The following is an 18354-nucleotide window of genomic DNA, read 5'->3' as shown; positions in this document are numbered from 1 at the left end:
TCTGTCATTGTACATGCTTTTATAGCTTTTATAGCTGAAATTGTATTTCATTAATCTCTTATTGGTATACTTAATTGTTTTGTTTCAGTACGTTAGTATTAGTCATCATCTAGACTCATTGTTGGAGGCAATGTGCGAGGAGAACCCTACTGTGCGCATTGGCCTTAGGCCTATTTTAGAGGTAAGTAAATTTACCCTCTCCAAAGTGTATTTGCCATATCTTTAAGTGCTGATGTTTTTGAAGATTTTCCCCCCATTGTTTCACTAAATAATGATATTTAATTAAGCTAATTTTTGAATAGTGTTGACTTTAAAAAAAAAACCTGCTTGCAAGTTCTAGAGATTTTTCAAGTTTTGTTATTTTGTTCATTCACATTGCTTAACAGCTGGTTAAAATAAATTTAGTAAGTTCAGTGAAGTTTGATTTGTCTTATCTGTCTAAATAACCTGCTTGTTGTATGAGTGCCTTCACTTTGCATTTTAAGTTACTAACGCTGTAATTTGCTTTCCAGGCCTGTGATTTACACACCCAGCAACACCCTGACAAATCACCGTACGCCCAGACCATTTCTCGCCTGTACATGTCTGTTCTGGGATCCATTGATCAGGTACATGGAATAACATTACTGTACTGCTGTTTCGATGATCATTTCCTGAATTTGAAGCATTAAGAGGCTAACAGAAGTTTTTTCTTGTCTTATTGAAATGTTATCTTTTCTCATTTTGTTAATTTTTCAGTATGTGTTTTGTAGGTTTACATTGAAAAAGTAAACTTTACTCACTGTTTTCATGTTTGTTGTAGTGCACATGTAAGTCGCCAAATGTTGCTAGTATTCATTTTTAAACAGATGTGCTGGTTGTAAAGTACTGCATCTTGAAAGGGTTCTTCACTAGTGTTCAAAAAAGGATATTTCATGAATTTGAAAGCATATTCGTTTGGATTAAAGAAATTCTTGTTCATATTCTCTCTATCTATCTCTCTCTCTCTCTCTTGCACACACATACACACACATACTCGCACACATTCACATCAGCACAGCAACAGACTGAAAGATGGAGCACAACAACAGCTTAGAAACTTGCAGTGATTGCTCACATGGTTTGCCTTAACTGTGCATGGTGAGGAATAAATAGGTGAATGGGAAATTCACAAAATCTGGAATAAAAGTGTAAAGTTTGTGAAATAAGACAACATTTTCCTTCTGCCAGACTGAACATTTCAGCAGTGACAGCAGTCGTCAGAGCACACTGACCCTGCGCTCTCGTCGTCGCCCTCGCCACCCTCATCACCTTCATCATCACCAACGTCACAGCTTGTCTTCTCAGTCACCTTCACCCACTCGCTCAAGGTCGCGATCGCGCTCACGCAGTCGTAGTCGTGGTAAGATCAAGTTTTGTTGAAATGAGGGCTGGTATTTGATATGTGTTCAACCTCTGTGTTATTGCTGTTCTTATGTTTTGTTTTGTACACAGAGTAGGCTTTGTGGATTGAGAACTTCAAGAGAAAAATGTAGCAAAAGGTTGCATCAAGTATGCGGACTGCAAAGAAAAATTACTTTTTTGTTTGGATAAAAGTGAAATGTACACTCTGTTTGTGTGTCCTGAGTGTTTCACTGTTTCCTTAACCAACTTTAACCATGAGACATATCACGACTGTCATTCAGGATGGTTCTCGGCCCGTTTTTTCTGTCGTTTGGCAGTGGGCCAGTTCCTGGCAAGGGTTTTAGAGTGAGTTAGAGCTTTCTTTCTCACGGGATCCTTTCCTGACCTTTGGCAGTGGGCCAGTGTTTTGGCAAGGAATTTTCCTTCCCTCTGCCTTGCTCCTTGGCCTTTCGGTTAAGGAGTTTGGATGATGTCCTGCGCACAGTTTTCTGGCGCTCGGATTTTACCCTTTTTTAGGTTCTTAAGGGAGACATTGCGGCCTCCTGTCAGGATGGGTCTCGGTCCATTCCTTCCTTGGCGGCAGCTGGTTTTATGTCTCTTCAGAACTTAAGAGTGAGTTTGAACTTTTTTGATCTTACCCACCACCTTGTTGGAGTTATCTGCTAGTATGTGATTCGGAGTAAGAATATGTAATTTAATCGTAAATTTTTAATTAAATTTTGATTTGATTAATATACTTACCCGAATCACATAGGTAATTCCCTCCCACCTACCCCGCTTTTAGTTTCTATGTATTCTAGAAGTCGAATGATGGTATTGGGTGTGTACGCGGTATTCGTGACGTAATGCACACTACGGGAGGTAATCCCGGGTGGCAATCCTGCTACTTTTTTGGCATGGGTTGCTTCCCTTAGACTATAGACGGGATAGCGTTTCAGACACCTTAGCTTATCGACTGCGTCAATGCTAGTATGTGATTCGGGTAAGTATATTAATCAAATCAAAATTTAATTAAAAATTTACGATTTTCATGGGAGTACTTTTTTCTTTTCCTTTATACGTTCTTTAATTAGATAGTTTAATGCAGACAAAATATTTACTTATCTAACAGATGGCATCAACCACCAAGCTGAAAAACCTTACGAAGAGCAAAACGAAAACCCAGACTTCGTATCTGCCAACACCAACGACAACGCTCACAGGCCGTCATCACCACCACCATCTCACACAGCAGCAACATCAACTCCAGCGGCCAACACCGCAACCGCCAGGACTGCCACCAGTCCCAGCAGAGCTCCGCCATCATCGCAGGATCTCAACGCATCCTTCACCTCTTCCATGGACGATCATACCTCACTGTATCGCTCCACGCCAGCCTACAGAGCCATGACGCCCATGCCGGGCTTGCTGGGCCTTCGCATGGGGAGCCCAGCCTACGAGAAATACCTCAAGCTGAAAGAACGGCAGCGTCGACTGAAGGCAGCGCAGACAGGAGAGCAGGCCGGCCCGGATGGGGTGGGGACAGGGTACGGAGGGAGAATGTCTGCCCCCCACCTAATGCCCCCACCCTCCTCTGGTGTATGGAGGGGGGACATGATGGACTACGTGACGGATTCCCGCTCCATGGCCTCTCTTATGTCTTACTCCCTGGGTAAGAGAAGTGATTTTGTTGAAAAACACTTTCAAATGCATAAATAATAGAGATGTATGTGCTCAGAACGCAAGACAATACGAAATGGAGAGATTGGTGGATCCAGTCTCCTGGCACTTGACAGTGCGTGATTCACCAAGACATATGGGCACACATATACACAGACATGCACACAGTGGAATTGTTGTTTGGGGTAATTTGTATTACAGGTTGGTGTTGATGGAATTTGTTTCCTCCGGTATATGCCAGGCAGTAATCCTTGGCTCTCATTCCTCCTGTCTTAGCTCAAAACAAACCAGAGATGAGCAAAAGCACAATCCTGAGCCATTCAACCCAGGCATGCCAATAAAACGGTTAACAATAACATTATCTGGACGTTTCAGTGTTGCGTCATGCACACTGGATTGTCCTTGTTTATGTTGATGAGTGTACCCAAGCTTAACATTCACTGGCCACTTTGTAGATAGAAGATGGCTGTCATCCAGGTGGGAAGTGGGAAGTTTGCATTGTAAAACCAAATGACATTTGCTTTGTAAATGTCATTGCAGGAAGCTACATGCCAGAACTGGCAGGGATGGACAATCACCCAGCGCCATCGTCATCCATCCATGAAGAAGAACTGGAGCGTGGCAGTCTCCTCAGCAGTGAACTCTCTTTCCTCATGCATGAAGGATCTCAGCTGAATTCACATCAGTAAGTCTGAGGATGAAAGTTGGTTTTTCATTTCAATGCTTCTTTGTCTCTCAGGTGCCTGGAGACTGGGTTGTTGTCTATCTTTTGAGCGCTTATTCCTTCTTGGATGATATATATTGGTGAGACAAAGTATGAAAACAGGTTTGGGTACCAATCATATGGTTCAGGCTTGGCACAGTAAGCCGTGTCTGTGTAACAGAGAACTAAAATCTTGCACTATCTTACTCACAGACCAAGCCATTCATCACCAGAAGAACTAAAGCAGCCTCACCCAGATCCACCATCTCGCCTAAAACGCCAGCGTGAGGAGGACACTCCTCTGGAACAGCACCATCATCACCCTCAGCATCAGCTACAACAGCAGCAACAACCACATCAGCAGGAGAAGTTACAGGAACGCCCACGTCCGCCACAAGACCTGCAGCTATTACAGCTGGTAGCCCAGGAGCAGCAGGAACAGAACATGCACCTCATGCAGCAGTTTGGTTCCAAGGATATGACACCTACACCAGATTCTTTGCCTCCCAGGGTGAGTTACATAAGAGACTCTGGTCAGAGGAGTGTATTGGAATGAGTGAAGACTTTTTCGTTGTTCTTGTTGTTGGTGCTGTTTGTGGAATGAGTGAAGACTTTGTTGTAGTTACTGTTACTGTTAAATTGATGAAATCCATCTGGGCACATAGACAAATTCCTAAAGACTGATATTAGTTAGGCAACGTGGACTGCGCAAAGTCAACTTCACGTAGCTGTCTGCACAAAGCTTTGGCACTACATTTTTAGTAAAAGGACTTTGCGTAGTTTTCGCAAACTGGACTTCGAGCTCAATTAAGGGTGGCCTTAACTTTTTTTATTTTTCTGTAAGCCTGAATTTGGGGAGATTGAGAGAATTTTTCTCTCAACTTTCTGTTAGAAACGGAAGGACTCATGAAAGTGTTTTCTTTGCAGGATTTCTATGGACCAGAATTTGTGTACAGAGCCAGTCGACCTGTGATGAGAATCTCACTGCCCCTCCAAGGAGAGGTACGTATCCTTCGAAGCGTTTACTTAGAGCTCGCCGGTTTTAGTCTTTGTTGTTGTCAGTCAAAAAAAGGGGAGAGATTATTAAGCATAAACTCCTGATCAGCACTGAATGAACAGAACAAATAACAATTATCTTCAGCCATCTTCTGATGTTTTTCCTGAAGATATGTCCCAGCATATGAGTTAGTCGTCAAGGATTCTGTGATAACATTTTCTTGTGGAGTGTCTTTTTGTCTGGCAAGATAATTCAAAATTATTATAAATGCTTGCTTTTCTCTGACAGAGTATGAAGAACCCAGCGCTGGCTCGCCGCGTGATCATTGTGCATCTGACAGGCCAGAAATACGAAGCCCTAGTCGATCCGTGCATGACAGGGAGACAACTCTTTGATGCAGTTGTGACAAACACTGGACTAGATGATTTCTTCTTCTTTGGCCTTACTTACATCTGTGGTGAGAATTTTATTAGTTCGGGAAGAATTTACCCAATGCTCCCCAGCATGTCGTAAGAGGCGACTAACGGATTCTGTTTCTCCTTTTACCCTTGTTAAGTGTTTCTTGTATAGAATATAGTCAATTTTTGAAAAGATTTTAGTCAAGCAGTATGTAAGAAATGTTAAGTTCTTTGTACTGGAAACTTGCATTCTCCCAGTAAGGTAATATATTGTACTACATTGCAAGCCCCTGGAGTAAATTTTTGATTAGTGCTTTTGTGAACAAGAAACAATTGACAAGTGGCTCTATCCCATCTCCCCCCTTTCCCCGTCGCGATATAACCTTCGTGGTTGAAAACGACGTTAAACACCAAATAAAGAAAGAAAGAAGTTCGGGAAGGTCATCTTTGCAACTGTTTGCCGTGTAAAAGACTTTGTATGAATTCTGTGTCTATGTTTCTGTTTCTGTGTCTGTGTTACCTCCAACAGAACTCTGATGAGATTTAAGAAGTGTTCACTTGGGTGTCGTTTGTTTGCAAATTTGTTTTAAGGGTTGGGGTATATAATTTCTGCAGAGACAGAATGCAGTGGACTATTGGAGTAAAAAGAGGTACATGCAACAGTTAATGCCAACATATATCTCTTATTTGAACACAGAGAGAAGTACACGAATGAGCTAACAGCTTTTTGCTCAGGTCAGTAGAACACATGCAGTCATTCAAGTTTGATTTGCAGTGAACTTTTCTTGTCTATGAGACAGATTTGATAAGTTTGTATGTTGTTCCAGACGGAGAGCATTTCTTCCTGGATGCTGACACCAAGCTGCACAAGATGGCACCAGAGGGGTGGAGGGAAGGGGCCAAAGGTCACATGCCACCCGTAACATACACCCTCTACCTCAGGGTGAAGTTCTACCCAGACTCACTGGCTGACTTCAGGTAGACATTTGGCTTTACTTTTTGAGTCACTTGAGAAAAAGTGACTCTATGTAATCGGTCAGTGTTAGTCTGTCCGGCCGGCCGTCCGTCCGGACGGACGGCCGTCCGGCTGGACGGCCGGCCGTCCGGCCGGCCGTCCGTAGACACCACCTTAACGTTGGACTTTTCTCGGAAACTATCAAAGCGATCGGGCTCATATTTTGTTTAGTCGTGACCTCCAATGACCTCTACACTTTAACGATGGTTTCGTTGACCTTTGACCTTTTTCAAGGTCACAGGTCAGCGTCAAAGGAAAAATTAGACATTTTATATCTTTGACAAAGTTCATCGGATGTGATTGAAACTTTGTAGGATTATTCTTTACATCAAAGTATTTACATCTGTAGCCTTTTACGAACGTTATCAGAAAAACAAGGGAGATAACTAGCCTTTTCTGTTCGGCAACACACAACTTAACGTTGGGCTTTTCTCGGAAACTATAAAAGTGACCGGGCTCAAATTTTATGTGAACGTGACTCATTGTGTTGTGAATAGCAATTTCTTCCTGTCCATCTGATGCCTCATATAATATTCAGAACTGCGAAAGTGACTCGATCGAGCGTTTGCTCTTCTTGTTTATTTTTTATTTTATTTTTTTTATTTATACATAAACAAGTTTACAAATATACATTGGCCCGTGTACACAATAGACATACATTTAACATACATTTATATGGGTAAAGGTTTGCGGACAGGTAAGGGGTGAGAGAGAGATGGTGGTGGTCTAGGTAATTGTTATTGGGTACAGGTTCAATTAAAACAAAACGGGCTTTTGGACATAGAAGGCTTACTGGACACGTGTAATAGGAGACAAAGAACAAAACAAAAAACCAACAAAAAACAAAACGGGATCAATCAAAAATTATCCTTGTACTTGTTCCAATCAGCATTAAATTGTTGAATATTGCCACTAATGAAGGCGTTATATCTTTCTATTCTAAATCGTTGTTGTACAATTTTCTTAAAAATATCAATGTGTGGCATCATATCTTTCAGTCTAGCGGTATACAAATAATATTTTGCAAGCAACAAGAACAAGTCAGAAACCCTGTCTGTATGTACAGCCTCTTTACAACCAAACATAATAAATTCCTTTGATAAAATCAACTGTGCACAGTGTGAACAACTTTCCTGCAGCCACTTTAAAAAATCCCTCCAAAAAGACTGTACTGTAGGGCAGTCCCAGAAGAAATGATCCAAACTGTCCTCTTCTTTACAGAAGAAACACAGTGAAGAGTCTACCATTTTTGAGTCACTTGAGAAAAAGTGACTCTATGTAATCGGTCAGTGTTAGTCTGTCCGGCCGGCCGTCCGTAGACACCACCTTAACGTTGGACTTTTCTCGGAAACTATCAAAGCGATCGGGCTCATATTTTGTTTAGTCGTGACCTCCAATGACCTCTACACTTTAACGATGGTTTCGTTGACCTTTGACCTTTTTCAAGGTCACAGGTCAGCGTCAAAGGAAAAATTAGACATTTTATATCTTTTCTCGGAAACTATCAAAGCGATCGGGCTCATATTTTGTTTAGTCGTGACCTCCAATGACCTCTACACTTTAACAATGGTTTCGTTGACCTTTGACCTTTTTCAAGGTCACAGGTCAGCGTCAAAGGAAAAATTAGACATTTTATATCTTTGACAAAGTTCATCGGATGTGATTGAAACTTTGTAGGATTATTCTTTACATCAAAGTATTTACATCTGTAGCCTTTTACGAACGTTATCAGAAAAACAAGGGAGATAACTAGCCTTTTCTGTTCGGCAACACACAACTTAACGTTGGGCTTTTCTCGGAAACTATAAAAGTGACCGGGCTCAAATTTTATGTGAACGTGACTCATTGTGTTGTGAATAGCAATTTCTTCCTGTCCATCTGATGCCTCATATAATATTCAGAACTGCGAAAGTGACTCGATCGAGCGTTTGCTCTTCTTGTTTTCAAAAACAACAGATGCCTTGTTGGGATAATTCTCTATAAAATTCTGTACTGTAACCACCGCAATCTAGTATTAATAGTTGTTTTTATAACTTGTGAAAAGACAGTTGTCTTATCCAGATTAATATTCATTTTTTGTGACCATTTCTCTATTGATTTTAATGGACCATCATTGTTAACCAACTTCTCATACAAAATCTTTGAATCCGATTGCAAAGCAAGGCTTTACTTTGTTAGTATTTTACCTTGTCTTGCTGAATCAGGAGAGTTTACATTGATAATTAATGACAGCATTGTTTTTGATCAGCAGTGTGCTGTTCTAATAAAACTGTCTGTGGAAGTACTCCTGAGAAAAGCATTTTGCAAACTTGATTAATTAAAGATAAGTACAGTGGCACACCATAAGCTCTGCTAGAAGGGATTTAACCAAATTGTCTCACTGCAGAAGTGACTTTAAATATTTTCAATGCTTACAGTTTCAGTTTCTAATTATTCTTCTCTCTATGTTCATCTGCTAAGACACGTCAGCAGCCATCATCTGCTGTACCAGCAACTTCGGCGTGACATTCTGGAGGAACGCTGCACATGTGCTGACGATCAGCTCCTGGCTCTCAGCGGCCTTGCCCTTCATGCCGAGTTCGGGGACTACAATCGTCGTACCATGGGTCAGAACTACTTTGTGCCGGAGCAGTACCTGCCTGCAAGAGTGGCCAGAAAGTTGGGGATGGGTTACGTTCACGATCGGGCCTTGGAAGCTCATCGCAACGTCATGGGTCTAGCGCCGTCGCAGTGCGAGATTCAGTTTGTCAAGGTAAGCTTGTCTTGTGTTCACTGTGGTTTTATAGCTGGTATGTGTTTCATAATTGAGACTTCTCTCCTTTTTATGATGACTTCATGGTTCTTTCACATCCACCCTGTTTGTTTATGTTTCTTTCTTTCCTTCTCTTTGATTTCATCTTTTTTGTTATCAGTTTTCTGTGAATTTGTTTGTTGTTGGTCTCATAGAGGCATTTATGTAATTGAAATGGAATTTATTTGGCTTTGTATGTTCTAGATGGTCCAGGGACTACCAGAGTATGGCATTCACTACTACAAGCTGATGAGGGTAAGTGCCTGTATATGAAGTTCAACCCTCATGCCTTACTTTCAACCATATAGAAAAGTTTTAACAGTAGATAATAGAAGTTTTTGAATGACCAGCCTTTTATAACCCATGCCTCAGCCAGACATGTCAGTTAATATTCCCACCTTAGGTAGGATTTCATTGTTCTCTTTCTCACTGGGTGGTTATTGAACATTTCAAAGATAAGGAGCACCCTAGAATGTCTTTTCTTTATTACTCTTTAAAGAAAAATGTGTAAAGTTTCTAAGCATCAGAATTACTACCACCTTAGTACATGTATCATGTTGTACATTGGAATAGACCTCGCAGTTTAAGACCTCCCAATTTAAAGACTTTTTTCTGCAGATTTTCTGTTCATAAGGTCTGTAAATTTACCTCTATTTCAAGACTGTCATTTTCAAAACCTGATTTACTCAGATTTTGTGGGAATTGTGCCACTTTACTATCATGCTGTACCACAATTGTGTTTTTCAGGCCAAGAATGACACCAACAGTATCATGTGGGTTGGCCTGACTCAGACCAGCCTCCTGATTGCGGAACAGAGCGGGCCTCATCGCTCTGTCACTCGCGCCCTTCCCTGGCCGTCCATCATGAAGATCTCCTTCAACAAGCGTCGCTTCTCCGTGCAGCCCAAGATAGACCCTGCGGCGCACGCCAAGGGAAAGCCGCCCAAGATCAACTTCTTCACCAGCAGCTATCGCAAGTTAGTGTTTATTATCTTGTTTTTCAGTGTCTGTTCCTGCTGTTTCACGTAGCTGACGTCTTATGAATTATGTTTAGTATTGAAACTTGCATGGATGTTGTAATATGGGCCATGACAAACTGGAGCACATAACTCAAGATTTTTTTGTAATTTTGCACCTGCATTGATAGTAGCTGATCATTACCGGTTTGGAGAGAAAGTATTAGATAACAATTAACACAGCAAAAGTGCTTTCATGGAAGCAAAACCTTTACTTAAAACTAAGTAGGGTTCGAACACAGGTAATAAAAATGTGTTTTTTAGCAACTTGATATCTTTCAGGGGCCGCTACCTGCTCCAGTTGTCAACAGCCCAGCATCGCTTCCACATCAGAATGCGGACACGTGCTACTTCTACTATGGACACACTGGGAGGTAAGCGTTCGAATGTAGACTCTACACGTGAGTGTGTAAGTGTGCAGATCATGACTGAACTATTACTATTCATTTCATTGAGAATGTAGTGATCTCAGTCTGTTTAAGTGGTCCATTTCAAAGCCCCACTTCAAAAATTGTGCTCCAGAGCCAATGCTATTTTATTAAACAGAGGAGATGTTAGGTTGTAGTTCTACACTAGTAATTTGACTTACCTTATCCAGACTCCAATTGGGGAGGATAATCAAGAAATCGTTTGTATTTTGTACGCTGAATGGCTCCAAAATGCGGATGTCTTTTGTGTTGCCATGGTTTGTAGCTATGATTAATGAAACCATAAATTTGATGGACCAATACATGTTACCTGACTGGATTGTTATTGTACCTGCACATTGTGAGACTATTTCTATATACTTCCATCCACAGCGGTTGAAGGTCTTCACGAGTCGGACGACATGCAGTCTGCAACCTTCATGCCCATGCACCATGAACCACCCATAGAAGAGGAAGCTGAGCGAGAGGACGCCGAGGAGGAGGAAGAGGAGAGGGAGGAGATACAACAGCTACAACAAATGCAGTCTCCCTCCACCCACACCATGACTGAGGTCTCCATCCATAGCCCAGCTAAGGTGAGAAAGTCTTTCTTGCACAGTTCCATTTCGACATCGTCATGGAATTTTGGCGTAACTTGTTCTAGACAGTTTTTCAGGAGAAGGCCAAAACTGATTATTTTTATTACGAAATAGAGTTATCTATTTGTACCTGGTGTGAATAGAAAGATGATAGAATGTTGAATTATGTATTGTCATGGAGAATGATTTACTTTGTCTAAAGCACAAAAACATCAAAATCGCCAAGAATCGAGTAACGCCAAAATTCCATGACGACGTCGATTTATGTTTGTGTTGAATGTGGGAGAATGGTAGACCTTGTGTGGAGAGTGGGTTTTGAGGGAAGAAAGGAGGAACACAGCTGTGCAATCAAACAAAACTCTATTTATTTATTTTTTATTTTATTGCATTTTTGCCATATCTTTAAACTGTGAATATTTTGCTTGATTTGCAGTCTGTGAGTCAGGACACAAGCAGCACAACAAGCCCTGAGCCTGACGATAGACCTGAGGCCCCGCCACTCAAGTATCGCAAGTAGGTGATGTGCAGTGTCTGCCTTGCATCTTGGCTTCTGATCTGCCTAGCCCAATGTGCATGGTTTTGTAGTACACTAACAGGGACAGCTAGTGAACCGCTTGCTTGATGAAGAGAGCTCTTGCATGGAATGTGTATTTGAAAAATGATGTGAATCTAGAAAATGAATACAGGTAGAACTAGGGTGATTCAGCATGGTATCAAACTTGCATGTCAAGAACTTAGAGAGGATAAGAGATGCAAAACTTAAAGAACAAGAAGAACAAGTTTAATCTGCCATATAGCATAAAAGCCATTTGTATTTGTCCCTAAAGATCTGCGCTTTATCAGGGAATGTGTCTGTGACTTTACAGGTTGTTTGTTACACTCTATTGAAGATATTAAACCGTGCAGACTGTTCTGCCAGTAATCTAGTGGTATCATGCATTTTCTCACCTAATTTTCTCACCTAAACCAGTTAGGCAATACCTCTACATATGTATTTTGTTCTGGAGGATTTACTTCAGTTGTAATATATAAGAGCATCTGAAGAGACCCCAAGTTAAGTCAAGAAACAAAGGAAAATGAACCTGATCAGGTTTGTTTTTACAGTGGAACCTCTCTTTGAAGACATCCAAACATCTGAGAGAATCGGCATTTACATATTTATTATAAATGTTGATGGATGAATGATGGTACATTGTAGACAGATGCATGTTATTGATTAAAAGCCCCACAATGATGTGCTTGGAGGGAAGGGAAAAAAAAAAATCTGACAGAATCAGGTCCTTAAAAGGAGGGAGTCTTAAATTGGAGGTACATTTATAGAGGTTATGAACAAAAAATCTGAAAAATCAAGATCTTAAAATGGAGGAAGTTTTAAATTAGGGGGTCTTGAAAGGGGGGTTCCACTGTATCTATATGCATGCTTCAGACTGCATAGGGTTTGCATGTTTGCATCCATTGCAGCCCCCCGCCCTATCGACCTAACCTGGACTACTTCTTGGAAGAGTTTGCCGTATCAGGTCAACCGTCAGATGGCCGTGACTGGTTGAATGGATCTTCTGCTTCTGACTTGCATGCTTTTGAAGATGCTGGCCAGTTTATGCATAGGATGCATGGTACATACTTCATTTAGAATTGTAATGTTACTTATTACTAAGTTTCATTATTATTTAGTGGGGTGCATGGTACATACATGATTTGCAACTGAAATGTTATTTGTTATGAGGATGCATTTACATTTTGAGGTAGGATGGCACACAAATGATGTAAAATTAGAGTGTTCTTTTTAGGTTGCATCTGCACTGCACAGTGTTAATATTGCAAGGTTGCATGTGAAATTAGAGTAATATGAATTTTTTTGTTTTTGTTTTTTGTTTTGTGTGTTTGTTTGTTTGTTGCAGTGTTTTGAATAAATTTATGGCGATGTTACTGCCTATTTTAGCTTTAACTTACAATGTCTATGTGCATGTTATCTTACTTCGGATTTTTTGTTGTTAGATGAATACAGGCTTGCATGGTTCGACACTGGTTTGCAAAGAAAAAAAGGAGGCATGATTATGTCGCGTTAAAATGCATGCTGGAAGAAAGGACAGTTTCACTGAATTTTGATATTTGAGAAACAAAGGGACATATGCGCTCTAAATGTATACAGCATGTGCAAAAAGAGTAAGTGAGAGTCATACAGAACGAATCTCCTGGCGCCTGAGAAAACAACGAACAAATGACTAACATCCTCAATTTACTTAACTTAAGAATTTGTCTATTGCGAACATGCTTGTACACTGCGTGTATGAATGAAACCTGACGTTTATGAATGTTTTTCACTCCAAGGTGCAGCCAGTCCAGTAGCAGACTTCACTGCATCCCCACAGCATACTGAACACATTTCTCCAGGTTAGTCAGTCTATTCTGCGCAGATTGCAAGTTCCCGCACAACCAAGAACAACAACAAAAATCTTTTGTTGTTTAATCGTAGGTACACCTGAACATTATATGAAGTGGCACCTGGTTCATGTATCCTGAAATGTTCATGTTGAACTTAGAACAAGGCTTTCAACAACAGTGACCTACATTCCTCTATCTGTAAATAAAAAAAGTTATTGATAAGAAAGGGTCTATGTCCGTTATTGTAAGTACCTCATTCACTGTGGTTTGTTCCAGATTCATCGCCCCATCGTTCATCTCATCATCACCACAGCCCTCCGGCCTACCTTCCCTCTGCACCGTCATCTCTGGGCAGACACGTCTTTGAGGTCACTCTGCCGAAGGAAGGGGACAAGGGCATTGGCATCACCATCGTCGGCGGAGAGACCACCAGCAACCTTGATCTTGGAATCTTTGTCAAGTCCGTCCTGGAGGATGGGCCGGCTGCCAGAACTGGGCTGATCAAGGCTGGTGACCGGCTGATCGCTATTAACGGAACCAGCCTGGAAGGTGTTCAGCATCATGAGGCTGTTCAGCTGATCAGGGAGTCGGAGTCGTCGGTCTCTCTGCTGGTGTCGCAGATGCGAGCACCACTCACCATCAAGCGAAGGAGAGACAAACTCGACATCAGTGACGACGATGGTGTGTGTCACTCTGACGAAGACGGAGATGTGGAGGAAAAAAATTACCATCACGATTCATTCGACTCATTGCCTCAGTCAGCCAACATTCCCCACACAAGAACTACTGCTGCTTCTCATTCTCATCATCCGTATCATTCTCCCCATCACAATAGTTTTGATCATCAAGACTTTGTGGACTTAGGCCACAGTGAACAGTTCAGAACAAACACTCAAAGTGCAAATACCTCAGATCGCTTGGGGTTGCAGGAACTATATGACATTGATGCTGATAGTATGTACGAAGATGCTAGAGATGAAGTGTTGCTGTCGGAGGAAATGCTGGCCGCAACAGAGCTGGAAACACAGAGCTACGGTTCTAGCGACATCGACCGAGCGTTAGAGGCAGGGACAGAGTCTGAGAGGGAAACGCAGGAGCTTGAGATTCTGGGAGGTGTGCATGATTGTTTTAAAAATATTTGTCCATACAATTTTAATAAGATGTTTTTCTGCACATAATAGAGTAAGTGGCTTTTTTGCAAGGATATACAGTATGACTATGGAAGTCTGCATTTTTTCTTTCATTGCGTATGGTGCGCAGAGATATTTGTTTTGTGTTTTTTGAAAACTATTCCATTTTAGTTATATCTATTGTAGAATAGGGATTTTAGTTTTACATCAGAGTAGTGGCAATGGAAAGAAAATGTTAGGGATAGGCCTTTTCATACTGAGTCTTATTTGCCGTTTGTTTGTTTGCTTAACGCCCAGCCGACCACGAAGGGCCATATCAGGGCGGTGCTGCTTTGACATATAACGTGCGCCACACACAAGACAGAAGTCGTAGCACAGGCTTCATGTCTCACCCAGTCACATTATTCTGACACCGGACCAACCAGTCCTAGCACTAACCCCATAATGCCAGACGCCAGGCGGAGCAGCCACTAGATTGCCAATTTTAAAGTCTTAGGTATGACCCGGCCGGGGTTCGAACCCACGACCTCCCGATCACGGGGCGGACGCCTTACCACTAGGCCAACCGTGCCGGTTTATTTGCCGTTAAACTTGAACTATCGTTTGTCCTTTCCTTGCAGATATTGCAAACATGGCAGTAGACAACTCAGATACAGATTCAGACTTTGAGTCTGCGGTGAAGGCAACGATAGCAGGAAAACCATCTAAACCATCCAGCAACACGAGCCCTGGCAGGAATCCAAATCAAAACAGGTAACTAAGCACAGTCAAGGAAATGTGTCACAGAACTGCGAAGAAAATAATACACCTGTGTTGAAAAACGTTTGTGGAATATGATTCTAAGTGACAATCTGGCTTTTGCTTCTTTTCACTTGGCAAGAACGAAGGCTTATTGGTGTAAGAAATTATGTTTGAAAGTAATTATTTCTTTGTATGGGTGTGTAGTAGCATGGACAGTTTGTGTGTGTGTGTGATTGGTCTGTGTATTACTTGTTGAAGTAAAGCAGAAACATGGTTGACGGACCGTTTAGACGTCTCTTACAATGTCTTTTTACAAAGGATGTATTTTGCAGGAGAGCTGCCAGTGTTTCATCACCGGACACAGTGATTTATGAAGTTGTGCTGGAGAAAGAGAATGGTTCACTAGGCATCGTTACATCAGTAAGTTTCACTCACAAACAGTGTAGAATACTGGAGATGGAAGAAAACAAGTTTGAACAGTTATCCACTGGACCTTATGTTCTGCTCTGCCTTTACATGGACTGTTAAGTGTTATATTTTGCAGTAGCGCAAGCAAGGATTTATATTTGTCATTCTTTTTAAAACTAGTCATCTACCATTGTGGTTTGTGGTTGAATGGTACATTGAGTTTGAAAATCATAAAGGACGATGTCTATAGTAAATGTAAATTACCTCATATGAGTAGACTTATTTGATTTTGCACATGCATACTTTATTCACACTATTGAGATATTTTAGCATGGTTATTTTTGTTGCAATTTGTGTTTGTGTTTGCTTGTGGGAGTTTGAGTCTGTGCGTGTGTGTGAACTTGCCCTGTGTTTAGATTGTCTCCCTTGCGTTATTTTTTTAGTAGACTTTGTTGTGTGCATCCAGGATGGACACAGTGACAGACAAAGAGATGACAAGATCTACATCAAGTCACTTGTGGCTGGTGGACCTGCTGACAGAGGGGGCATTCTGCATCCTGGTTAGTCTTTATCCCCTGTCTCTACAGCTGTGCGTGTGTGTGAGTGTGTTTGTGCATGTATGTGTATGTTGTTGTTAACATTGATAGTTCAGAATTATCCCTTTTGCATAGTATAATCATGCAATCCGTTTTCATCTTTTTGGTTTGTTACGTTTTTGCACTTGAAATACTGCACCATTGATTATATGAACTGCAATCACTTGGCAAGTATGAATTAAGTGTTAACTGTGCATCATGTCTATAACATCTTGAGTTGATCTTTGAAAATAATGGAACACTGCTGAGTTCAGTGAAGCTTGTCTTAACAAATGTAGAGCATACTTTCCTTTGCAACAGGTGACTGCTTGCTGCAAGTGAACAGCCACTCCGTACAAGGGGCCACCCTGTCAGAAGCCAACAAAGAGCTTGAGTTATCACCAGGCCTCTGTGTGCTGAAGGTGGCCAGAACAAAATCCCTGGATGAGCTGGCTCTGGAGGAAGAAAGGGAAAAGGTAATGTTTTAACATCCCCTAGGATTTTGTTGAGGTTGTGGATCCTGTTATTTTACTGAGACTGGGCTAGCCTGAGCCTTTAAGAGAAACGTAATTTTGATTGAACTGTCGCTGGCAGGTGTTTATGTATTATGTGTGCATATTCTTTTTAGTTTGTGTTTGTAGGGATCAGGACAACATCGTTGTCATTGTTTTAAATGCTTCTACGTAATTATGGTTTCACTAATCAAAGGCAACTATTTCACTACTGCATGGGTTTGATATGTCCAGTTACTTTGATTACATTTCCAAAGATTTTCTTTTGTTATAAATGAGAAATTATAACAATGTGTGACATAATTAACTCTCGCAGGCAAGCAAGAGACGCTCACTGCAAGAGCCGCAGCGACACCAACCCCAACACTCTCAGTACCAAGCAGCCATCACCGCACACTCATTCTCTGATGACGAGGCCGGTCATGTGACCCCAATCTCACCCCCTTCAGCATTTGCCTCTGTGGTTGCTACCCCTGTGAACGAACTGCCACCAGTGGTCCCCCCTCCCCCTCCTCTCAACCTCGACGCTCTCAAGGCAGAGGATGATCCCTCCAACAACACTCAGAGCGATGTTGACTCTGACGTTCTGGACAGCTCCAGATCTGAGCTGGAAAAGATCTACGTTGATGCAGAGAAGTACCTGGAGGATGATTATGATGACTACGACCTTGACGCGGCCTTGGTGGCGGCAGCGGCTGGTGACGACAGCTTTCTAGCTGACCTAGGTGGCGATAGAGATGGTGGAAAAGTCAGCAGTGACAGGAATAGAGCGGACGCATTACCGGCAGAGACCATAAAGAATGAATCTCCTGCCAGTATAGGTTCTTTGGAGTCTGCTGATGGGTTGGAATCGGATCGACGCAAGTCTCTGATGCGACAGCAACGAGTGATGGAAGTAACAGGGGAGACCAGTCATACTGCTGACGACAAACCAGCGTTGAACGATGACCAGGTGCTGTTTGTGTCTTTTGTCATCCCCTGTCTGTTGTATTGGTGGATGGGTCTGTAGGTCCAACTCTGTGTGTATGGCTGATCTCGTAAGTCTGTTCTGTGTTACAACTTTTACTAGGTGGTGTTTGGTTCTCAAATGAACTGCATTCAAGCTGTATTAATATTGTTTAACCACAGTTCAAGTATTCCGCAGTTGCGCCACAGGAAAGCCCTGATAAGGTCCTAGGGGTCAGTGATTGAATTGTTATTGATCTCAGGAATTAGAAAAAGTCATGAGACTGTGTGTTAGACTGAGTTTCAGACACAAAATGTTACCATTGTTTAGGTACATGTTCTAGAATTTTACAGGAGAGTTCTGGTACTACCGGCACGGTGGCCTAGTGGTAAGGCGTCCGCCCCGTGATCGGGAGGTCGTGGGTTCGAACCCCGGCCGGGTCATACTAAGACTTTAAAATTGGCAATCTAGTGGCTGCTCTGCCTGGCGTCTGGCATTATGGGGTTAGTGCTAGGACTGGTTGGTCCGGTGTCAGAATAATGTGACTAGGTGAGACATGAAGCCTGTGCTGCGACTTCTGTCTTGTGTGTGGCGCACGTTATATGTCAAAGCAGCACCGCCCTGATATGGCCCTTCGTGGTCGGCTGGGCGTTAAGCAAACAAACAAAAGTTCTGGTTCTGGACTTGTGCAC

At 41.9% G+C, this 18354-nt stretch overlaps 1 protein-coding gene across 2 annotated transcripts in view; it reads left to right on the top strand.

Moving 5' to 3' along the window:
• LOC138959374 (tyrosine-protein phosphatase non-receptor type 13-like) overlaps window positions 1-18354 on the top strand; it is a 68504-nt gene that overhangs the window by 15703 nt on the left and 34447 nt on the right. Inside the window, exons 5-27 of one of the 2 annotated variants that reach the window (XM_070330812.1) lie at window positions 89-181; window positions 513-608; window positions 1210-1381; window positions 2495-3034; window positions 3583-3727; window positions 3959-4256; window positions 4673-4747; window positions 5031-5199; window positions 5968-6118; window positions 8616-8907; window positions 9151-9201; window positions 9694-9923; window positions 10245-10336; window positions 10772-10965; window positions 11402-11481; window positions 12430-12581; window positions 13297-13359; window positions 13627-14463; window positions 15101-15233; window positions 15554-15641; window positions 16096-16189; window positions 16526-16680; window positions 17033-17668. In XM_070330812.1, the coding sequence (XP_070186913.1) occupies window positions 89-181; window positions 513-608; window positions 1210-1381; window positions 2495-3034; window positions 3583-3727; window positions 3959-4256; window positions 4673-4747; window positions 5031-5199; window positions 5968-6118; window positions 8616-8907; window positions 9151-9201; window positions 9694-9923; window positions 10245-10336; window positions 10772-10965; window positions 11402-11481; window positions 12430-12581; window positions 13297-13359; window positions 13627-14463; window positions 15101-15233; window positions 15554-15641; window positions 16096-16189; window positions 16526-16680; window positions 17033-17668 (4836 nt within the window). Of the gene's footprint in view, window positions 1-88; window positions 182-512; window positions 609-1209; window positions 1382-2494; window positions 3035-3582; window positions 3728-3958; window positions 4257-4672; window positions 4748-5030; window positions 5200-5967; window positions 6119-8615; window positions 8908-9150; window positions 9202-9693; window positions 9924-10244; window positions 10337-10762; window positions 10966-11401; window positions 11482-12429; window positions 12582-13296; window positions 13360-13626; window positions 14464-15100; window positions 15234-15553; window positions 15642-16095; window positions 16190-16525; window positions 16681-17032; window positions 17669-18354 lie in introns of both variants that reach the window. The other variant, XM_070330811.1, reaches the window with a different exon arrangement.

This window comes from Littorina saxatilis, linkage group LG2, assembly GCF_037325665.1.
Source record: "Littorina saxatilis isolate snail1 linkage group LG2, US_GU_Lsax_2.0, whole genome shotgun sequence".
Taxonomy (NCBI): Eukaryota; Metazoa; Mollusca; class Gastropoda; order Littorinimorpha; family Littorinidae; genus Littorina; species Littorina saxatilis.
This window is presented reverse-complemented; position numbering and strand designations above follow the sequence as displayed.